General features: G+C 57.0%; 2 protein-coding genes and 1 long non-coding RNA gene across 4 annotated transcripts; 1 reads left to right on the forward strand and 2 right to left on the reverse strand.

Moving 5' to 3' along the window:
• Positions 1 to 459: 459 nt before the first annotated feature.
• Positions 460 to 12,113, reverse strand: LAD1 (ladinin 1). Of its 2 annotated transcripts, none has more exons than XM_030292001.4 (10): positions 11,824 to 12,113; positions 7,878 to 8,018; positions 6,105 to 6,591; positions 5,542 to 5,685; positions 4,775 to 4,824; positions 3,962 to 4,034; positions 3,439 to 3,570; positions 3,064 to 3,153; positions 1,878 to 1,955; positions 460 to 1,563 (listed from the first exon to the last, which is right to left on the reverse strand). In XM_030292001.4, the coding sequence occupies exons 1-10, from the start codon at positions 11,859 to 11,861 to the stop codon at positions 1,555 to 1,557; spliced, it is 1,242 nt and encodes a 413-aa protein (XP_030147861.4). In that variant the 5' UTR covers positions 11,862 to 12,113; the 3' UTR covers positions 460 to 1,554. The 2 variants fall into 2 exon arrangements, with proteins under 2 accessions (XP_030147861.4, XP_072774891.1); XM_072918790.1 differs by having other exon boundaries at positions 5,542 to 5,682; positions 11,824 to 11,963.
• Positions 11,990 to 16,649, forward strand: LOC140680675 (uncharacterized). Its single transcript, XR_012052033.1, has 2 exons — positions 11,990 to 12,298; positions 15,364 to 16,649. It is a non-coding gene; the product is annotated as an uncharacterized lncRNA (long non-coding RNA).
• A 2,883-nt stretch (positions 16,650 to 19,532) lies between these two features.
• TNNI1 (troponin I1, slow skeletal type) lies at positions 19,533 to 23,090 on the reverse strand. Its single transcript, XM_012570956.5, has 7 exons — positions 22,924 to 23,090; positions 22,784 to 22,825; positions 22,170 to 22,301; positions 21,996 to 22,085; positions 21,351 to 21,527; positions 19,943 to 20,053; positions 19,533 to 19,653 (listed from the first exon to the last, which is right to left on the reverse strand). The coding sequence occupies exons 1-6, from the start codon at positions 22,984 to 22,986 to the stop codon at positions 19,946 to 19,948; spliced, it is 612 nt and encodes a 203-aa protein (XP_012426410.2). The 5' UTR covers positions 22,987 to 23,090; the 3' UTR covers positions 19,533 to 19,653; positions 19,943 to 19,945.

Genomic DNA, 23,090 nt, shown 5'->3' on the forward strand with positions numbered 1-23,090 from the left:
GCTCCAGCGCCCACCCCGGGGCGGGCAGCGCCGCAGGAATGTGCCCGGCGCCCAGCGAGGAATGCAACACTTGTGAGCTGCTATTTCGGCAGCCGCGGCCCTGGCCCCCTCCGCCGCTCCCCCTTCCCCCCCAGGAGCCCATATAAGCCCAAGCTATTGTGTGGCCTCAGAGATTTGCTATTTTAAACTCTCCGGACAGAGATACGCGAGTGCCCGAGGGGCTGACACAAGCCAGCCCAGCTGTCAGCGGGGCCGGGACGCTGATAAGGCAGCGCTGTCACTAGCGCAGGGGCAGACCCTCAGCCGCTGCTCCAGTCTCGGGATGCTGCAATGAGAAGGGAAAAGTCCGCTTTTAACCCCCCAGGACACATTTGATTCGGAGCTTTCCCTATTTCCCCCTTGTCGGGAGAAGGGAATGGAACAGTTTCCAGTCCTAGACCAGCAGTAGGTGACCAGGAGTGTCTTAGAAAGAGCAACTTTTATTAGGAAAAAAAAAAAAAAAAAAAAAAAAAGTACAGAGAAATGCAAGTCCTTCCCCAAGCCCAACAAGCAGGATCAGCTCCAGGGGCAGCAGCAGATTCCCACACTGAATTTGTCACCACAGTGGTTGCTCAAGGCACAACCCAAACCCAAAGAATGGCCCCAAATGGAATTTGAGCCCTTTGCCCATAGTACCCTAAAGCCACCCTATAGGCCTCGAGAGAGCATCCCCCATCCCTGCTGGCTAGGCTCAGCAGCCATGGGAATGCAGGATCAGGGGCTGCACAGCAAAGGGCTCAGGAGCAAAGGCAAGAGGGAAACGGGGCCCAGCACAGGGCACTCAGCTCTATGAAATCCCCCAAACAGGGCTGTGGCCATGGGCAGGACCAGCTCACCCGCCCGAGATCACTGGATGAAGGGTCACTGCTTGCAGGGGCAGGGGACGGCAGGGACAAGGACAAGTCTCTGGTTCAGCTGCGTGTGGAGGGAAACACCAGGGCCAAGTCCCCCCTTTTTCCATGAGACATCTCCGAGCACTCGTGTATCTTCATGAACATCAGCCTCTAGTTGGGCCCCTCTGGCAGTGACAGCCTGGCAGGGGGTGACAGCTGCCGGCCCTACCTGCCCCAGGCAGCAGGGACAGACATGGTCCATGGATGTGCAGCTGGAACTCTCTCAGCCAGGCAGGTTCTCGCCCCACTGACATCCTCCAGCTGCCAGGGAGCCAAGTGGGGGATCCCCTTTGCCAGTGCAGTCCTGGGGCACAGGCAGAGATCAGGAACAGAACAGCAAAATGTGGTGGGCAAACAAGGCAGGAGTTTGCCTTCAGCATCTGTGGGGAGTCTGTAGGCCTGGACACCCACAGACAGGCAGTGAGTGAGGACTAGGGGCACAGGGAGACTCTTCCAGGCTTCTTCCTTCCCATCCCACAAGCAGAGGACCCCATGACCTGGGCTGCACCCACACATGGCACAGGGGACTCGTGGCAGTGGCTGCTGGACGGTTGGGTAGGGCTGGGCTTTGGTCTTTGGAGCAAACCAGTTTTTCCCAGATGGTCTGATACCACAGCTGGTATTACTGCAACTGCAAAAGAAAGTGGGAACCACTGAGGCTGTGCCTGAGGCTGCAACCTCCCCGAGATGGAGCTGCTTTAACCACGACAGTGGCTGTCCCCAGCAGGGGATGGGGCAGGCAGGCACCCCCTAAATCCCATGACAGGCCACTTCCCTTCTCCTCCCAGACCAGAGTCCTTCTCTCCCTTATAGATGCCTCCAGCTGACCCCTCCTGCTGACTCCCCAAAGTCACAGGGTCCTGATTACCCCCACATCACCTCTCCCCTTACATCCTGCCTCTGTCTCAGATGATGCACCAGGTTCCAGAGCAGCTCCATAATTACCTTGGTGTCTCCAGAGGTGTCTCCAGGCTGCTTTATCCAGACATCTCGCTTTGCCAGGCTGTTGATTCTCCGGATTTCCTACAAACAGGAGAGTCACAAGTGACAGGAGAAAGTTTTCCCATGCATTGTGTGCAGCCTTGCCTTGGTCTGTATCCAAACCGTGAAGCACACACTGTCCAGGTAAAACCAGCCAGCTTTGGGATCCTGCACCTGGGACAAAGCGCAGCCAAGTGCAGCTCCAGCCACAGAAGTGGAACAAGTGCTATTAAAGGAGAGCTGATCAAGGAGCTGCAGGCGTTCCCCAGGAGTCACTCCAGGAGCAAACCCTTTGCTGGCACAGCTGCCTGGCACAGACACGTCTGGGCAGTGCTGATCTCCCAGCCCAGCCTGGATTCACCTTTCCTGGCTGCAGGGCTGGGCTGGAGCTGCGCCTCGTGGGCCGGTTGGCTGCCATGAGCAGTGGGCAAAGCCCTCCCTGCTGTGAGCAGTGAGACCAGCCCAGGACCTGCTGAGCCCCTCCTTTCCAAGAACACCAAACAACCCTGGGGCCAAAGGCTCTCTTGTCCCTCTCCTGCATGTTCCCAGGGAGTAGCCACAGTGGCCAAGTGGTGACCTCTGAGTCCCCTTGGCTGAGCACTTTGCACCCACAGCCACAAGACTCCCTATTTTTTGGGGTTGGTTTCACATGGGGGTGCAGATGACTCCAGACCCCTCATGCACCAGGACCTCCGCAAGCACACACAGGTCTCCAAGCCCCTCAGAGCTGAAGGGCTGAGCACACAGCTCCTCTCCTACTGGCCTCCAGGCAGAGCTGCTGATGCAGGCAGAGGAGATGGGATGGCAGAGATGGGATCATGCTGGGGGGGCAGGGTCAGGTACCCCGGCGTGTCCTGGGACACGCACCCAGCTGGCTCCTGCTCCCTCCTCAGCCCACAAAGGGCTGGAATCGGCTGTCTTGGGAATTTTGGGCTCACAGTCAGGACACAGCAACAAGCAGAGCCCTGATATCTCATCATGGTGGCCCTGCAGCTCTGAGACCTCCAAACCTGGCTAAACTGCTCTCAAACCCTTTAATAGGTTCAGCCAAGGGTTCATCCCCCTTCAGCCCTGCCCCAGGGTGCAGCACCATATCCTGTGAGACTGCCTGGTCTCAGGGCTCTCACTTCAGCTTGACACAAGGTGGTACCTTGCTGTTTTCCTCCTTGGCAGGCTCCTGAGCTCGGCTGATCCACAGATTAATGCGAGATGTCACCGAGCCTGGGATCTTCAGGCTGTCCTGTGGCACAGAGGGACACCCGGGTTGCAATAGCGGCTCTCGCCCTGCACGAATGTAACCCAGCCCAGACGGAGCGGAGCTGCAGCGGGCAGAGCCCACCCACACCCGGGCTCCATCCCAGCTTCCAGCGCCCGCCAGGAGCCCACACGGTGCCGGGGCAGCTCCTGTGCCCCAGCGCAGCTCCGGCACCCATCTCCCACAGTCCCTGCCAGGCTGAGCCCGGTACCCGAGGCGGGGAAGGGTCTCCCCGCAGGCGGTGCCCGCCCGGCGCCGCTCGGGCCTCACCTTCCTGAGGGCCGCCGGCTCCGCCTTGCCGGGAGCGCTCCTCTCGAAGAAGTCGCGCTTGCTCGCCACCCCCTCCGAGGGGAGCAGGCGACTCTTCTGGGCAGGCACGGAGCATTTCACCCCCTCCGAGCGCTGGGAGAGAGACGGGCGTCAGCAGGGCTGTGCTGCATCCCGGGGTGAAAAGTCCAGCTTGGGGTCTGATCCCCTCCTGCCCATCACCAGCTCACAGCCTTGTGCACTGCTTCCTCCAACACACCACAGCATCCCCAGACCCTTCTCCACAGGACATCTCCTCCCTGCAGAGCCATGCAGCATCCTCAGACCCCTCCAAGGGTCCCTGCTCCTAAAACCCTGAGGCCAGTCCCTTTTCCTTCCTGGGACCATATCCTTCATCCCCATCAGCTCTGGTACTTGGTGTAGCTCAGCCCCCCCCTCCCCTCCCCACTGGGCTCCAGGCCACCCCTCTCTGCCTCCCCACACATCTCTCTCACCCCTGCCTGGCTCTGCCAAGGGCCCTGGGTACCTGCACAGCCGAGTTGTACTTTTCCAGCTTCTCCCCGATGGTGCTGTTGCTGCCTGGGATCCTCAGACTCGCACTGAGGAAGAAGAGGAAAGAGTTGAAACCAGCTCCCCCAGGGATCAGCCCATGGTCCTGGGGAGCTGCACTTGGCAGGAGAAGGCCACGTCTCACACAGGCACTCTACATCTATCTGCCAGGCGAACCAAGCAGCCCATTCCCTGCTGGTGACCAAGCTCTCTGGGTGGCACTGCCTTTCCAGGGCCACACTGAGCACTGAAATATCTCGGAGCCCCTAAGCCTGCCCTGGGTTAGCTCTGCCAGCTCTGAACTGCATTGCCTCCAGTGTCAGTGTGGCTCTGCCTACAGCATACACCTGCCCACGGTGTATCTGATCACCAAAGCCAGGTCAGGCTGATCACAGACCTGTTTTAATGTCCCCATGGATGGGACCTTGCAGATCCAAGCACCAACATGGAACTACATGACCCCAGAGAAGGGGGGCTTGCTGGGGGATATTGGAGCAACCTGGGACAGTGGAGGATGTTCTTGCCCATGGCAGGGGTTGGAATGAGATCTTTAGGGTCCCTTGGAACCCAAACTGTTCTGTGGTTCCAGGATCTCATTCAGATGCAAGCTGCACGTTGGACATTGTCCTGTCCCCTGCCAAGCATCACTGCCCGTCCACTGAGAACACTGGGGACCACGTCCAGATCTGTGCCAGGCCCGCCAGGCCCCAGCACCTCCTCCTCCCTTGGAAAACAAAGGATGGCCATTCCTGCCCAGCAGGACCAAAGCAACATGACAAGAGGTGCTGACCTCCTTGTGAGAGGGCTTTGGCTCTCTTCTTTCTGCTTCTTGGAGATGATCTGGAAGAGACAAGGAGAGGAGATCCTGCAGTGAACTTTGGTTATCCAAGATAAGCCTGGGAGACACTATCTCACTGATCTCCCCCAGGAAAACTCCATTTGCACCCACAGCAGAGCTTATCTCACATCTCAAAGCTCCCCAGACTATAGACACATTATGGTGATAACAGTTTTATTCCCAGTAAAGTCTCATGGAAGTCACTCAAGTGTAGCCAGTCAGCCCTGACTCACAGCAGGGATGATCTTGACAGTTCTTGGCTTACCCAGCCTCTTCAATCATTTTATTCCAGAGATCTCTTTTGAAATGAAATATATTCTCAGACTGTAACGTGGGATGAGAGGGAGGATGGATGCTATTTTTATCCTGTGCTTTCACAGAAGACTGGAAAGGCTGGAAGGTGGATGGCAATTCTTGTGGCTCTGGAAATTCTGAGGACAATGAGTTGCCTGTTTTCTCATCACTTCCCGTAAGTTTTCTGGCCAGCACAAGGTGGAACAACTGGAGTTGTTCACCTTTACATGCCTTCAGTCAGACATGGAGAAGGAAAATGGGGGGAAGAAGGAAGCAGGGCTGCAGTACCGAGACCATGAGTAAGTTTTGAACACACTTTTGGGAACAGCTTCTGCCCGCATAATCCAGAGACCAACGCAATCCTTTCTTCCCCTCACCCTCCAGTGCCTCAACAGAATCCTTTCCCCACCTACTTTAGCTCTTACCCGAAAGGAGACGGTTCTGGGGCTGGCCCGTCGGATGGAGCTGCTGAAGGTGACGTGAGTTGGAGAAGGGTCTGGCTTTTCTGCAGGTTCATCTCGGGGAGGGGACAGCTGGATTACCTGCTTTGAGGGGTTCCTGGATGGCTGCTGAGGAAAAAGGAGATCTCAGATGCATCCCTGCAGAGCCTGTAGAGAAGGACTGAGGTGCTGGAGGTGAGCAGTCAGGGTGGGAGCTGGGTTAGTGGCCGGAGCTCGAGACCAAAATCCTCTAAACTTTTCCTGTCTCCATTGGACACCCAGAGTCCCAAACAGCCCTTCAGTGCCACCATGATGGCAATCGTGGGACTTGCTGGAGAAGGTGATCGGGACAGCACACACCAAGGAGGGGAAGGAGGTGGTGGGACCCTGTCCACCACCTTGTGCTTTGCAGCTCTCAGAAAAACCTTCCTCAAAATCCTTCAGGTCCCATCTCCCTCCTGGTACTTTTGGGCTGTGTCCTTCTCTGGTCCTCCCAGCACCCAGGACTTCTCCCCCCGAGGCCTGGTGCCCCATCCACTCCTGCTTACCTGCTGCTCCAGAGATGAGGTCACCACTGAGGTTTTCTCTTCTGTGCTGCAGTTTCCCACCCTGGTGAGGATCTTCACCTCGCGGAGCCGGCAGCTCCCCACCTCTGGCGGCTCCTTTGCCTCCTTCCTCTGCTCCCCCCGAGGAGTCTGCACTCCTTGGTCTTTGTCCTGGAGCCGTGCCCTCAGCACCACCTTCCTCTCGGAGGCTGGCTCCAGGTTCTTGTCTCCTGGCAGGTCCCCTCTGCCTTTGGCCGCCTCCTGAGCCCGCTCTGCAGCCCGGCTGCTCTCCTGCCTCCCACGGGGCTCTGGCTCTGTCTCCGAGCAGCTTTCTCCCTCCCCTGGCTCCTTCTGCTCCTTCTCTTGCCTCAGTTTTTCAGACACAGGTGGGAGGCACCTTGTCCTTCTCCCTTCTTGTGTCTTCAGCACCTCTGAGAGCTTCCGCTCCCCCCCGTCCTCTGGAGACTGCGGCTTCACCAGGGATGAAGGTCTAGGAACAGGGACAACATGGGATGACAACCTCAGCACCTGGGGCTAGAGGGGTGGATTTCATGCTGCAAGTGAGGCAAAAGGCTCTGGAGAGGGACATAAAAATCCCACAAACATCCTGGAGTCCTTCCTGCAGACCAAGGCTTGCAGCCACTCTCATCCCCATCACCCCAGCTCAGCTGTCTTAGAAAAAGTTTGGATTAATATTATTTTTTTTTTTCCTTTTTGTTGTAGAGATGAAGCATTTCTGCAGCCTCATCCCAGGACACCAGCACCCACCAAGTCCTGTATGAAGGAGATCCAGGCTCAGGGTAGTGTGCTGGGTCTGCTGCTGGCTATGACTCTTCACTGGAGGAAAAATCCCACCAATTTAAAGTGAGAAGTGTTGGTTGGAAGTCAATCTGCTCTGGCAGGTCCACCCACAGTCCCAACAGGACCTGTGAAAAGCTGTTTCCCCTCCTTCCCTCAGGCAAACAGGCACAAGGCCTGGGAAGGGGCAGAAGGACCCCTGGCAGGCTGTGTCTGCACACTCCCAGGACTGGGGAGGAGATGGGATAACATTTGCCCTCCTCCTGAATTGCAATCACCACACAGCAGCCTGCTGTCAGCACCAGGGAAGAGGAACTTGTCCTTCCCACCTGGTTCACTGTAGTCATACCCAGCCCCCCTCCACCCCACATCCAGCCCAAGCATCCTGACTCCATCCTGTCTGAAACACAGAACACCACTGGAGTGGGGACCTGCAGTGAGAAATGCACTGCAGACACAAACCACCTAAATCCTGGACACCTCCAGGATTAATTTAGATGGTGAGTCAGGTTGTGTAAGGGCAGCCTGGTCCCAGAGTACCTCCAAACCACAGCTCCCTGCGGCCAGGGACTTTGGAAGCACCACTGGAAAGCCCCTGGGTCAGATTCCCCACTTCAGCAAAGGTGCCACAGCGTCACTGTGAGGTTCAGAGGGGCAGCACAGCCAGCCAGGCTCTGCCTGCTCTGCTCTCCTGCCCTGCAGAGCGGGGCACCCCTTCCCTGCTGCAGATCCCACCTGCAGCACCATCCTGAGCTCGGCCCTGGCACCAGCCCTCCCCCAGCACTCTGCTCTGTGCCACGGGGAGCCACGCGAGCGGTTCCCCCCTCGTGCTCCTCCTGGGAGCCCATCCCTGCTCCCGAGGCTGGTTGGAGCACCTCTCTTCCCACAGCCGAGCCCTTCTCAGCCAGGAGCATCCCAGCAGCAGCTGCCAGGCTCTGCTGGCAGGAGCGAGGCCAACGGCAGCAGGACCCCACAGACCTGCTGGAGGCTGGGCTGGTGTCCTTGGCAGGGCTGGCAGCCTCCTCCTCCGTGGATGTGGATGACAGCAGGCTCCGGTGCCTTCGCCGGCGCTCTCTCTGCTGCTCTTCCTCATCCTCCAGGGTCCTCTGCCTGGCCAGGCTGTTCGGGAGGAAACACAAGGACATGGGCACCCTGAAGCCCTGGTGCCAGACAAGAAAGGAACTGCTACACCCTGGGCAAGGCCAAGGGCTGACAGAAGTCACCTTGCTGGAGGAGAGCGAGGCCAGCATGAGCCAAGGGCCCCAAAGTGCTCTCACTCCACTGAGCTGATGCACGCCCTTCTCAAACCACTTAATTTCCCAACTCCTATTTTCTCCTGCTGGGGGGAGCACTAATTTCAAAGGAGTCCCTATATTAAGCAAACCTTGCAGGGGAAGGATATTGAACCTGTAACTCGGCCAGACCAGAATCCTTGAGCTACCACACAGACTTCAACCACACAAACTGGAAGGGTAACCACTATGGCACAAGATTTTAGGCCAAAAGCAGGATGTGCTGATGACAATTTAATTATTACAGAGCAAAAAGCCTCAGATGCAAAAGTATCAGAGGCTGAAGGCAACTGCTGAGAGGCTCTGCCTGAGGGCTCCTCTTCTCCCCTGCATGGGCCTGGACAGGGAATTGTTTATAATCACAGACTGAGCCAAAAAGACAAGGTTTGGAATCATCTTTGAGCATTTTATTTTGCACAAGCCAAATGTGGTTTGTTTTTTGGGTTTGTTGTTGTTGTTGTTTTGTTTTGGGTTTATTTTTCAGGTTTTGTTTTGTTTTACTAAAATGCCACTTGGAATAAAATGTCTGGAAAACACCAGCTCTGTCATCCTTTCTCTGTGCCAAAGCTGCCCACCACCTGTGCTGGTGAATGAAATTGTGTGGGAAAATAGTTTTATTGGCTGGATGGAGCTTTTCAGAATCAGATTCATCTCCCCCAGCACGAGCCCTCAATCAGCCACAAACACTGCAGGGAACCCCACGTAGCTGCCGGCACCCCAACAGAGCCTCCCGCTGATGGTCCGTGCCAGAGCCTCGGGCTTGGCCATGAATTTGACTTTTAGCCAAAGTCAGAGGGGCAGGGCCGCATTAGGGCGAGTGAGGAGTCGCGGCTGGTTCCGAGTTACTGAGTAATCACAGCCGGTCATAAATTAAACCGCGTTACCCCCCGCGAGTGCTCCTGGCTCCCGTTCTCCCTGCCCGGGGCCGGCGGGAGCGCGGCGGGGCCAGCGGAGCGCGAAGGGGCCGGGACCGGCCCAGAGCTCCGGGCTGGGGACAGGCTGGGCTGGGGACAGGCTGGGCTGGGGACAGGCTGGGCTGGGGACAGCCTGGGGACAGGGCAGCGCTGGGGACAGGCTGGGCTGGGGACAGGCTGGGCTGGGGACAGGCTGGGGACAGGCTGGGGACAGGCTGGGCTGGGGACAGAGCAGTGCCAGGCTCAGGGCAGTGCTGAGGACAGGCTGGGGACAGGCTGGGCTGGGGACAGGCTGGGCTGGGGACAGGGCAGTGCTGGGGTCAGGGCAGTGCTGGGGTCAGGGCAGTGCTGGGGTCAGGCTGGGACAGGGACAGGGCAGTGCTGGGGACAGGCTGGGCTGGGGACAGGCTGGGACAGGGACAGGGCAGTGCTGGGGACAGGCTGGGCTGGGGACAGGCTGGGCTGGGGACAGGGCAGTGCTGGGGACAGGGCAGTGCCGGGGACAGGCTGGGCTGGGGACAGGGCAGTGCTGGGGACAGGGCAGTGCTGGGGACAGGGCAATGCCAGGCTCAGGGCAGTGCCGGGCTCTGGGCAGTGCCGGGCTCAGGGCAGTGCCGGGGACAGGCTGGGCTGGGGACAGGCTGGGGACAGGGCAGTGCCGGGCTCTGGGCAGTGCCGGGCTCTGGGCAGTGCTGGGGACAGGCTGGGCTGGGGACAGGCAGTGCCGGGCTCAGGGCAGTGCTGGGCTCAGGGCAGTGCCGGGCTCAGGGCAGTGCCGGGCTCAGGGCAGTGATGGGAACAGGCTGGGCTCAGGGCAGTGCCGGGCTCAGGGCAGTGCCGGGCTCAGGGCAGTGCCGGGCTCAGGGCAGTGTTGGGGACAGGGCAGTGCCAGGCTCAGGGCAGTGCCAGGCTCAGGGCAGTGCCGGCTCTCCTGCCCTGCCCTCCGCTGACCCCACAGCCGAACAGCAGCAGCAGCAGTCGGACCCACGGCTGGGCAGCTCCGGGCGGGCTCCGATGCCACACTCGGTACCAGGCCAGCCGGGGCTGGCAAAGGCTGGGATGTGCCCGGGGAGCATCCCCAGCCGGGACAGCCCGGCCGTGTTCGCACAGCCCCGGCGCTCCCCAGGGCAGCGATCCCTGCACGCACATGCCAGGCTGCCGGCTCGGGGGACACACAGCCGGGGCCTCGGCACTCCTGTCCCTCAGACAGTGACAGCCTAAAGCCTCACGACGACCGGGTACTTCTTTGGTTTTACACAGTCTCTTTCAAAGTGAAAATAGGATTTTCCTTCTGAGGCAGCACAAAACCTGGCACTATCCACAGGCAGCTCCTCGTTATTCGTAATTAAGCGATCCACCCATCAGGCTATGGATTTGCTCTGCCAATCTTTCCCTCCTCTTTTCAAAGAGGGATTTATTTTTCTCTGTCTTACATTTTTTAACTCAAAGAGATGACTAAAAAACTTTGGCAAGTGTCCCTGCCTTGTCCTCTCCTGCTCTGTCAATGATTAGTGCAGAGATTTCTGACATTTCTGCTGTTTCAGTGCTGCCTCATCCCAGGAGAGCTCAGGAAATGCCTTCGGGATTGTGAAGCTCATGGGGTGCAGGACCCAGCAGGGCTGGTGCTGGGGTAGGTCCATGGCTGGGGGAGATGGATCTGGACAGGGCTGGAGTGGCCTCTGGATCTGTCCCACCCATGCCAGAGGCAGCTGAGAGATGGTGGCCTCCAAGCAGTGGGGTCTCAACTAAAATAAGGAAGTTTTTCACAGAGAGAGTGGGCACAGAGTGCCCAGAGAAGCTGTGGCTGCCTCTGGATCCCTGGAAGTGTCCAAGGTCAGGCTGGATGGGGCTTAGAGCAGCCTGGGCTAGTGGAAGGTGTCCTTGTCCGTGGCAGGAGGTGGAACTGGATGGGATTTGAGGTTTCTTCCAACCCAAACCATTCTGGGATCCTGTGAACTGCCCTTTCTTACAGCTTGTACTGAGATTTGTAATTAAGTCTCAGAGCCGTAACATCCCCTTGGTCCAGGGTTCCTGCTCGGATTTGTGGGACAGCGTGGCTCTGTTTGAGTTTCCATCACCGCTCCTGCACAGCTGAGACTGGCAGAGCTGCCCTGGGGTCTGCAGGGGGTCAGGGCTGATCCCACCTCGCTCCAGCCTCGTGTGAGTGCCTGACCCACCTCAGGGTGCCCAGGAGCCTCCCCTACTCTGGAGCTCCCTTTGGGGGGGCTGAGGGAGCTGGCGGTGCTTGCTCAGGGATTGCTCAGTCAGTGCTGCTGAATCAGGGCTTGCTCAGCACAGGACGGGCTGCAGTCCCACAGGACACACACCCAGGGGCTGCATGGGCATGGGGGCAGGAGAAATGCCCCCAGCCAACTCAGAGCAAGTCTGGAAATAATCTTAGTTAGTCTGTTCCCCAAAGAAAGGCAAAACAGACCCAAAATGTATCCAGCACGGGGCGGGACTGCTTATCCAGGTAATTTTCCTGTGCCTGGCTCAGCTTTCCCAGGCAGCAGGAACAAAAACGGCTCTGATCTTGCCCAGCCACAAGAAACTCCAGCAGCGCCGCACTCTCGTGGGGCTGGCATTCGGCCCTGCAAACACTGCCAGGGCAGCTGCCCCCTCCTCCCATCCTCCCCGAGCCCCTTCGGCCACCAGCAGCCCACCCTCACCCCTCCTGCCGGCGGGGGAAAGGGTTAAGCATTAATCCACGGCACTCACCTGGAGAGATCGGACCAGTTCCTTCTGCTGAAGGACATTGCTGCCGCCCGGGAGTTGCAGAGAGCCCCCAGAAGTGAGCGGGCATCCAGGCCAAGGGAGCCGCGGGGATCAGCGCTGCCCGAGCCTCTGCTCCCCGAGAAGGGAGGGAGGGAGGGAGGGAGGGAGGAACTCCCTGCAAGGTTATTTCCCTGTGCACCTTTACCCTGCCTGCCTCCCGCTCCCACAGCTGCATCACATGGCTCCTTATCTACCTGCCACGGGCAGGGCTGTGATTTGTGTGCCAGCGGCGCGGGGCGAGAGCCGCCCTGCCCGGCAGTGCCACGCACAGCCAGAGCCCTCCTCGCTGCCAGGCTCCGCGCCGGGACCCGCGGCTCGGGCCATCCACCTCTCCAGGGTTTCGGAGACAACTCCCAGCCGAGAACCTGTTCTACCAGCCACAACACCAGTCAACAGCTCCTGCAGCCCGGCGGAGGAGGTGAATTACCCCGGGCCGAGTGGGAGGAGGTTGGCTCCCGGGGATCCAAAACAGTCATTAAAACACCTCCGGCTGGGCGCAGTCCGGCCCTTTCCAAAGAGCCTGGGAGGGTCCCCTGCTCCTTCCCACCCTTTCTACACGTCTCGAATGGAGCTGTCAAGGTCTTCTCATTCTTGAGCTTTGCTGCAGTAGTGATCACTCAGTCTTGGAGAGGCATGGGGGTGCCCAATTTTTTTGTACTGGACCTGTGTGCCCGGCTTTGTCCCGCACCTGGACCCAGCCCATCACACCCATCCCCCCCTCTGGCTGTGCCCACCCTTAGCAGGGCAACACCTCCTGCCAAGGGCAGATGTGACACCACGGGGGCATTGCCTTTAGTGGGGGAATGGGGGTTGTCTTGGGGGAGGATGGGGGGCCCAGGCACAGCAGAGCTGGGTCCCTGTCTGGATTTTCTTACAGCATGGCCACAACCCCAGTGCTCCCACTGCTCGGGCTGCCAGGCACTATTCCCTGCAGGAAATGTCATCCAGGACCCCTTGAGCACAACCACTGCTCCCAGTGAGACCCAGCCCTGCACCAGCCCGAGGAACTGGTTGTGAGGCTGGGCTGGCCCCGCATGCCTCCAGCCCACACGGGTGTGCCATGACCTGAGCAATGATTTTAATCAAAGGCTCCTGATTAAAATCCCATTTCTAGTCAAACGAGCTGCCCGCTCCAAGCAGGGCTCGCTCCTGCTCTTCTCTCTTCTTGCAGTAATCGCTCGTCTTTCAAGTGTTTTCATATATACAGAGAATTCAGTTAGTTGTGGCATAAGGGGAAAAAATTACTTAAATAACCTTGCAAGCATCCTGCTAATTGCTGACAGACTATATATAGCAGTCCAGCATCAGCGGCTCCTCTAGAGCAATAAAAACTCTGTGATTAATGCACAGCAAACACAGTGCTCACAAAACTCATTGCCAAAGGACAGCACTGGAGCACAGGACTTAGCGGGGTTTTCCAAAGGATTAGACTAAACGTGGCTGTGAAAGAACACCCCCAGCTAGGATCTACACAGCAAAGGAATATAAAACCTCCCAGTCTGCAATTCCTCTGGTTATTAGGTTGAAGAAATTCTAGATGGGCATTTAGTGCCTGGGGATTAGTCAGAGGATGAGCCTGGCTGACACTCGCCCCCTCGCTGACACTTGCCCCTTCCTGGGGCTTTATTTGCAGCTCAGAAACCTTTGGAGCTGAAGAGAGTTTCCTCTTTATTCAAGATCCCTCAGAGAGTTTCTCCTCCATGGGTTTGCCCTGTTTCCCTCAAACCTAGGAAAATGGTCAGAGGAGAAAATATCCTTCAGCAAGAAGTTCCCAAGGCTTATTCCCCAGCGCTGGGAATCTCCTCCTTTATCTTGGATGGATCCTGCTGGGCTGTACAGCAACACAAAGCTTTGACCTCTCATGTCTGAAGATCTTTGCTGCCATGGAGCTCCTGTTTTCCCTGATGTTCCTCACGTCTTTTCATGTCCACCATAAACCCAAATTTTCACTCCCAAGGAGGTAAAGCCAGCCTAGAGCCCCTCAGCTCATAATGAAGTTGTGCTGGATTTTTCCCCTTTGTGTCACTTCGTGCCCCTCTAAACCTCCTTTATCCCCAAATTCCAAGTGCTGCCAGATCTTTCTGAATGTCTGCATCACCAGTCTTCCCCTCTGCTGTGACAAAATCGCAGGAATTATCAGCAGTTTGTTATCTCACTGCTGTTTCCTCTCTGATGGTTGATTACTTAGCTCTGTTTGGACTTTCCCTCTGAACTGTGCTTGACCTAAAGGTTTTTTCTTCTGGAAACCCAGGGAAATGCTTGTCTCCCAGGTCACCCTTATCCATAGGCTCATTGATGCCTTCAGCAAACAAGTCACTTTGTCAGACCGGATTTTCCTTAACAAAGTTATTTAGGCCACCCTGAGCTCATCCTCAAAGCACAGCTCAAGCTGTAGGTCCTCAGAGCTGAGAGTGATGAAATCAGGCAGAGATGAGTCTGTGAGGGAAGGGATGCCCCGAGAACCAATCTGATGTTTATCCAGACCCACTCCATTCTCCAGGGTGTCCCATCTGCTGTTCCAGACCCACAGCCCCAAGGGAAAGGCTCTGTGCTTGTGGCTGAGGGAGCAGAGCTGTAGGATGTGCTCTGAGCAGAGAAGCTCCAGGGCCAAACCCTTCTCCCCTGCTCTGCCCAGGGGAGCTGCACCTACCCGAGGAGGAGCCCAGAGCTTCCCCTGGTGTGATCAGCAGAACTCATTAATACCCTCTAAGGAGCTAGACCAGTTTCAACAGGGCTGGTTTTTCCCTTGGGAACAGTGTCCTGTGTCTCATCACAGTGCAGAGCCTGTTTCTTTGGCTGCAGGGTGGTGGAGAGCTTCCACTTTGCACAACTGTGCTGTAATTATGGCTTTCCTCAGCTTCTCCTGGGGCCCAGCTCTGAACCCTCCACTTCCATCCCTTGTGCTGGTCCCTCGGCCTCAGCCATGGCTCAGCTCCTCCCTATCTCCTGAGGCTCATCCCTGCTGCTCTGCCATGGTGGAGCAGCATTTTCTTCCCAGGCTTCCCTCCTGAACTGGGACATGGGGCTCCATGGCCAGGAAAAGGGGTTTTCACTCTTGCTCAGCTCCATCCCAATGCTGCGGTGGTGCCACAGCTCCCAGAGGTCCCACCAGCATTTAAAAGCTCTGGGAGGAGCTGGAGGTCTCCATCCATCCCTGGGATGGTGCTCTGCAGACCCTGGAAATGTCCAGGGCTCTCCTTCCCCCTAAAATGTATTCAGCTTTTGGAGAGATGCGTGTGATGGTACAGACAGAACTCTGTAGAATAGTCTGGAATTAGTGCTTGCTCAGAAACTGAACCAAGCCCAGTCACAGCCTTTCCTAGGAACAGAAATATTCCTAGGAAATGAATTATCTATAGTCTGAACTGCCTGGCACCAGCTACCAGAGGGCTTATTTTCCCTTAGAGTTTAACTTTTTATTAAAAAAAAAAAAAGACAGATCTTGCTTCAGAAAATCCACCATGGTGCCTCATTGTCCTTCAGGTTGCCATTCCATTCCCAGCAGATTGGCCTCCTCCTCAGAGCCATCCCTGTGACACTCCAGATCTAACAATGGCAGACGAGGGACATCCCCCAAAAGTGAGGTCAGTGCAAACTTCTCAGGTGATGGACAGAACAGGCCCCGCTCACTACCAGCAGCTCGGTGACAACTGCACCCTCACAGCACAGCACAGGGAGTGACAGAACCCCAGGGTGGATGGGCTGGAAGGGACCTCTGGGGATCAGCCAGTCCAACCCTGCCCAGGCAGCGTCACCTGGAGCAGGGGACACAGGGATCTCTCCAGGTGGGTTTGTCCCCATAGAGGGAAACTCCAGACCCTCCTTGGGCAGCTGTTCCAGTGCTCTGCACCCTCCAAGGAATGAAGTTCTTCCTCATGTTGAGGTTGAATTTCTTGTTTGAGTTTTTGGCCATTGCTCCTTGCTTGTCCTGTCCCTGGGCACCCCTAAATTGGTTGTGATTCCTGAGGAGTCTGTGAGCAGTGGGGGACAGGGCTCAGGCCCAGCAAGGGCAGCTGGACAAGAGGGATATGCCCTGCTCACCCTGAGCCCTGCTCCTCCCTGGAGCTGCAGCACCTGAGCCTGGGAGGCTCCAGGAGGGGACACGCAGGGCCAGCTGTGACAAGGCAGGGGTGACAGGAGGTTGTGCCATGGGGTCTGATCCTGCACCCAGAGCCCACAGAGGTCCCAGGGTGATGTTTCACCTTCACCTCAGGGACTGCAGCCTGTGCCAGTCCTGTGCAGGGCAAGATGCTGCAGTCACCTGCACTCCCTTCCCATCACCGCTGACCTTTCTCCCATCCTTCCTTTGCAGCACCAGCCTCCAGCTAAGCTGCAAATATTCAGGGAAATATTTGGGCACATTTCAGGTGTCTCTGAGCATGATTGGTTGGCAAGGAAGTCACACAGCCCCTGTGTAACTTAGAAGGGACCATGTTACAACCAGCAAGAAAGGATGTTTTCCAAAGTCCATACTGTCTTGATTATATTTTTTTTTCCTTCTGTACAATTTAATTTGATAATTGTGTAATTTTAAGATTCTAGTCCTTTGCTTTGATTTCTTTCAGTCTAGGCTGCAATGGAGAAAAGTGCAGGACAGTGGGGGCTGGGCTCTGCTCCTCTTTGGAGAAGACAGGGCTGACTTCCAGTTCCTCTAGAAAGAGACACCAGTGAGTCCTCCAGCATCAGTCTCTCTCCCTGAGAACAGCCTTGTGAACTCCCCCATTTGGGCCAAATTTTCAGTAAAAATGTACTGGAGGGTTCCTTTCTAATTCAGTGAGTAGAAACTGAGGTTGTTATCACCTGTGAGGGAAACAACCTCAACAAATGGCACTGCAGAGCTGTGGGGTGAGGGAAGCCAGCTGCATCCCTCCATGAAAGGCTTGGCCATCCTCTTTGCCATGGGGAGTGCTGGGATCCACAGGAGCAGCTCCAGAGCAGAGATGAAGACTTGGATCAGTCCCTGATCCAACCAGGAGATCTCAGAGCTGACTGTCCCATCTTCCCCTGGAGATTCAGTCCCACTAAAAGAGCTTTTTTTCCCCACACTTTTTCTGTGCTCCTAATAGAACTGAAATCTGTAGAACTTTGTTTTCCCATGGCAGTCAGTGTGGTTTTCCACCAGAGAGGGAGGAAAATGGGATCCATTGACTGGAGAGCATTTTACCTTGAAAAAGTAGGGAATCTTGTAGAGGGCAAAGTTTTGGGGGTGGGTTTTTCTCTCCCCACTCAATCTAAACCACAAGGTGCCCTCTTGTACAAAGCCATCTGTAGCCCATGACAAGGGCGTGTGGGCCCTGGGACCTCGCTGAGCACACTTGGCTGCCTTTGTGGCTGCAGATTCACCTTGGGGAGCCCCTAGGTTTGGCTCTGCAGCAGTTTTGGGGGAGCAGGATCTGAGGGCAGGCTGGGCACAGGGACAGGACAGGCTGGGCACAGGCATGGGGACAGACACAGGGACAGCCTGAGTGCCCAGCACTGACCAGGGCCTGGTGCACGGCAGCCAGCACCCCTATGGCCTTTCATGTCTCTTCCATTCCTTCCCAACCCTGCAAACTCCACCCCTGTTTTTTAATTACTAAATTAACATAATTGTATTAAGCTCAGAGAACTGTACTCAGCCCCTGCTGTGCCGTTTTCTGCTTCTGTTCCAGGCCTGAAGAAGGCTTTGTTTCCATGAAACCTTTCTTGCATTTTCCAGCTCTACCAGTTGGTCAGGTCACAGTTATTAACTCTCCCTGCACATCTTTCTTCCTCTGCCAGGACCTGTGTGAGTTCCCTCTGGGGATTCCTGGAGACATCCCAGGATCTCAGACCTCGGCACTGCTCCCACCTGGGCCCTGAGCTTGGAGGGGTGAGCTGCTAGCCAAAACCTTCTGCCTCCAGGGTGGGCAGGCTGGGCTGGCAGACCCTGGGGTCTCACCATGCACTCCTGGGAGCTGATTCACCAGTGCTGGCCATGACAGAGACACTTCCCAGGGCTGGGCCTGCCTGGAACGTGTCCTGGGGTGCCTGGGATGAGGATGAAGGAGTCCTGACACCCTGCTAAGCTGCAGCTGCTTGGCCAAATTAAGCTTGAAAAGATAAAAAATGGACAGGAAAGGCTCTGTGTGCCATGCAACTGCTCCAGTCCTGCAGGAGGATGCTGAGTGGGGGGGAAGGGTCAGGTGGAAGGACAAGGACTGAGTATCCCAAAGACTGAGCCAAAGGAGCAGATTTTACAGTGGCAGCCTCCTCTGATCCATTCCTGATTTGGGGAAGAGTTTGCATATAAATTTTGAATCCTCCATGAAGGAGCTGCAGGGTGCTGTGGCAGCCTTGAGTGCTGGTGGCTGGGCTAGAGAAGTGTCCCCAGTAGTGTCCCCCTCACCCTCTGTGCCCAGGGACAGTGAGCAGCTTGGCTCCAGATCCCTGAATCGGCCAAAGGAAGGGATGTGATGCCAGAGGAATTCAGCTGTCCTGGAGACAAACCCAAACCCACCTCCCAGCGCCTCTCCCTCAGTCCCACTGCCATCCATGAGTCTGCTGTGGGAAGTCCTGCAGGAGCCATCTGCATGGGGCCATCCTTTGCCATCCCTTTCTTTGGGAATGCAGTGCTTTCCTGGGCAGGCTGTCTCTCTTGGAGCCCACACAGTTTGTGATGCCATTTCCTTCCAGCCCCGTCTGGGACCTGCCCTTTGCTCCCAGTTTATGGCATTTTCTGCACTTCACAGGCTCACTCCAAGGGATGGGGGTGCTGCAACACACCCTGGTGTGGTGTGGGCTTGAATCTGTGGATGCTGCAATTCCCCTGGATACCACGGGAACACAGACAAGGTACTGCTGTAACTACCAAGAGCAAGCTCTGCATGTGGGCTCCCAGCCAGGAGACTCCAGTAGTTTGAATTCTCAATAATTCACCCCTCCAGGCCTGCTCCAGAACGAGCTGACACATTCCCAGCTGCTTTCACTGACCAGCTGCAGTTTGGGGGGCTGTGACACAGAAATGGTTGGGCTGGGGGGAAGCACAGGATGTTTGGCCTGAAATACGGTTTCATCTCTGGAATTAAACCTCAAAATGGGGCTGCCCCAATTGCCACAGCTCCAGTGCTTGTGGTGGGCAGCTGCTGGGGAGTTGGGGTCTGGAGCTCTGAAGGCTTTTCCAAAAGCAGAGGAGAAGTGGGGATGAAGAACAGGCAGCTCCATTCCCCCAGCCTGGTGCCTGGGGAGCTGCTGCAGCCCTGAGGCCCAGCAGGGGTGGCCCTGAACGGGGCCGGGGGGCTCAGCAGAGCTGGTGGGATATGAGGAGCAGCCTGGGCTGGAAGGGACGAGCCCAAAGCTGTGTGAGCCCAGGGTGTGGTGTCCGAGTGCCACCATGGGGACATTGCAGGGTGACCTGGCCCGAGTCCCCCCAGTGAGGAGCCCACGCGGCCTCGGCCCAGGACAGTCCTTTAATGCACGTCTGGCTGCACAGGGACATCTCAGGGTGCCACATCTCAGCTGAGCCCGGGCACGGGGCACTGGGGGAGCAGCTGCTGCCTCTGGGGTGTCTCTGCAGGGCTGGGAGGCGGTGAGTGCCAGTGGCCCTTGGGACAGCACGGCCTGTGCAGCTGATGGAGGGGGACGCTGTGGGAGCAGGGTGAGGGCACTGCTGGAAGGAAAAAGCTCAGGTCTCCTTTCCACACCGTTGTCCTTGTATTTCAGCTCAGTGGGAATTCAGGAAAGGGCACAAAGGGACAGGGGAGCAGCAAGGGCAGGCTGGCAGCAGGGATGGGGACGGTCTTCTTTGCAGTGCTCCTGTGGGAAAGAAACAGCAGAGGGGCGGCTTTGGATGCGGGTGGTGCCAGCAATGCTTACGGGATGAGGGTGGCACAGGCAGCACGCCCAAAGGGGAGCACCCAGGAGAAGAGGAGAGGGGCTGGCAGGCACCCCATGGCAGGGAGGTGTGGGACAGACCCCCAGCCAAGTGTGGGGTGGGACATGGGGACGGTTGCCTTTTCCTGTAGGGAGTGGGGACATTTCTGCATCTCCCCAAGCACAGCCCAGGAGGCTGAGGGAGCACAGGGGGATCAGGACCCGGCCCTACCTCTCACTGCCCCGTGGGGGACTTGGCAGCGTCGAACATCTTCTTCCTCCCCTCCATGCCCGACATGGCTTCCACGTTCTTGCGCCAGTCTCCCACTTCCACAGGGCGTTCCTGCCGAGGGACAGGGCTGGGGATGAGGGTCTGGCAGCCCTATCCCGTCCCTCCCCTGCACAGAGCCCTCAGCTGGGAGACAGCTGCCCCCTAGCAAAGTCCCTGTCTCTCTGCTATGTGTCCCTGCACAAGGAGCTGGCTGGGGAAGTAGCAAACAGTGGCCTGATTTCCACAGGGAAGTCTGGATCCATGTGGATACTTCCCTCCTCAAAGCCTGCATTCATGCCCCAGAAGGCTCAATAATGCCAGAAGGATTTCTTCAGGAGGAAGAAACCACGTGGGACTTTGGGTTTACACCAGCACAGTGGGGCAAATGTTTTTGCTGAAATAAAAACACTTCCTGCACTGCCCTCCCACCTCCACCTTCTCTGAGCCTTTGATGGGGACTGGGATTGTTGGTGTGACAGTGGGAGCCTGACAAACACTTCCAGAGCAGAAGGGCAGGTGACAGCAACTCTGGGCAGGTGCCAGCAGCTCTGGGAGCTCAGGTGTCTGCCCTGCCACCCCCCAGCATTCGTAGATTACAAACTGTGCCTCAACACCATCTCACCACATCTAGAACAAACCCAGATCTGTTCTCCACCTGGTGCTCAGGGCTGTAAGCACAGTTTTCTGTCCAAAGGGCTAGAAAAGTGCTATACCACAACAGCTGAAAATTGATATTCTCATCCAATTCTACTCATCCAATTCTCATTCAATCTGCTGAGCTGGAATAAGCTGGTGAAACCCCTCTGGGAGAGGGGATTCCCAGCTGTGCCTGGGGATGAGGCACAGCCCCTGGTGCTGGGGCACCTGCACAGCCCAGGCAGGTTTGGGCATCGCTGGCATTGAGAGTTTTCCTTCTCACACCTCTGCCAAGCTGGTGGGAACTGGGTTATTTATCTCAAGCCAAGTGCTGGGCTGCTCTGTTTTATCTAATCTGGGTCTGGGAGTCCCCTGGGAGATTTCTGAGTGTGAACATGCCCAACAGGAGCTCTCGTGGCTCTCTACAAGATCAAAGATCAGACTCTGCATGTGCAGCTCAGCCACAGTGCCGAGGGGGCCCAGGTGAGACACCCCCACACACTCTGGGACGGAAGAGCACCATGGACTCAGCCCTGAATCTCACATGTTACCATCCACCAGTTGCCTGGCCCAGGCAGACTGATCCTACGTGGTCCCACAAGATCCCACAACAGGAATGGCCTCACAAGGCTCTTTCCAAGGCTGACAAGGGGTGAACACAGGGTGCCCTGGAAAAGGGCAGGGGCACTCCTAGGAAGTGTGTCCATCTCCAGCCTCCAGAGGAGTCACCCACCTTCTCCGTGTCCTCCTTCTTGACAGACTTCAGGTTGGCCCTGAGATCCATGGACACCTTGTGCTTGGAGCCCAGCAGAGCCCTGAGCATGGCATCGGCCGAGACACGAACCCGGCGCAAGGGAGGGCGCTTGAACTTCCCTCGGAGATCAAGAACTTTGATTTTCAGATCTTTAATCTGCAAGGGCAGGGGAGGAGCAGGAGTGGGAGGTCACTGCTTGGCTGCCTTGCACAAAGAGCCCCTGTGGGAAGCAGTAGGCTCTGCCAGCACCGAGCCCCAGAGGGATCTGCACCTCTCCTGCAGGACCACCCTCACCAAGGGTCTGCCCACCCAGGCTCAGAGCTGGGCCATGGGCTGGGCCCAGCCTGCTCAGGCAGCAGCTGTACCACGAGAAGCTCTCAGACCCACAGGGGTGACCAGGAGAGTGAGAAACCTCTCTGTGGACCCTGAGGACAGTTGGGATTCCCTTGGGCAGGTATGAGCCTTGCTCTGAGTAGTGCCTTGCAGAGCAAACACCAGCCCTGAGAAAACCCTGGTGCCTGTCCCACATCCCAGCTCAGCCAGGTCCATGACACATCCCCATCCAGGCCAGAGCTGCCACTGGGAGGGAGTTTCCAGAAGGAATCAGCCTGTCCTCCCTCCTACCTCCCGGGTGTTATGGTTGCATTTCGCTTCAATGTCATATCTCTCCTCATCCACAATTTCCACCTTCTCGTGCAGCTCCCTGCACAGGTCCTGGGGGCCAAGAAAACAGGAGAGCAGTGAGCAAGGCCCCTCATGCTCCCAAGGAGCTCACTCCACCCTCGGCCTGAGGAATACCTGGAGCTGGCTCAAGGAGAGCCCGCTGGTGCGCAGTGGAGTCACCCGCTCAGACAGGTACCTCTCCTTCTCTGCCTGCTTGTCCACAATCTCCTGATCCCACTCCTCCTTGGCTTTGGCCAGCATCAAACTCTGTGAGCACAAAGCAATGGCAGGAGTAGGAACTGAACAGGCCCCTGTTTCCCCTGAGCCCTCACAAACCGTCTCTAGGATGGGGCAGTCCCGTGTGCCACCCCCTCCCTGTGTCCCCAAACACACATCAAAGCCTCCCCACGGCTGGGTGGGGTGGGCACGGGGCTGACGTGGGCTCTGCTGGGGCAGGGAATGTTTATCCCAAGCCAGAGCCCCGGGAGCTCCCAGGCTTGTGCTGCAGCACAAATGGGCTGAGGCTTCAGAGCTGAAGGTGTGGGGGTCTCTCCCCACCTCAGTGAAGGGGAGGTTTGTTTGGACCACAAATCCCACATGAGTGAGAAGAGAAAGGTGGGGTGGGAGCTGCTCCCCACAGCCCATCCTTGAGCTTTCCCTCATCCCTCTCCCACCGACCACGCGCTGCAGCCCGGCTCCTTTCCCCCAGCAAGACAAACCCCAGGGAGTTTCCAGCCCTCAGGACTCACCTTCAACAAGAGCTTGCGTGAGGCTGTGATCTTGGATTTTCTCTAGGGGAAAGGGGAGGGAGGGAAAACACCCTTTGAAAACAAACGCGCAGCAAACGCGGAGCAGCACCAGGGTCTCTCCCAAAGGGAAAGGCACTTACCTCCCTGCAGGCAGGGCAGCAGCCAGGGAGGAGCAGAAAAAACAAGAGAACAGAACAGGGCATCAAGGAATGAGGGTAAAAAAGAGGGCACAGTCAAGGAATGCATCTCGTGTGGTTGCAGTTGGTTCTTTATTTCTGTATCTCACAGCTGCCACCAGCACACGAAC

This window comes from Taeniopygia guttata, chromosome 26 (assembly GCF_048771995.1).
Source record: "Taeniopygia guttata chromosome 26, bTaeGut7.mat, whole genome shotgun sequence".
Lineage (NCBI taxonomy): Eukaryota > Metazoa > Chordata > Aves > Passeriformes > Estrildidae > Taeniopygia > Taeniopygia guttata.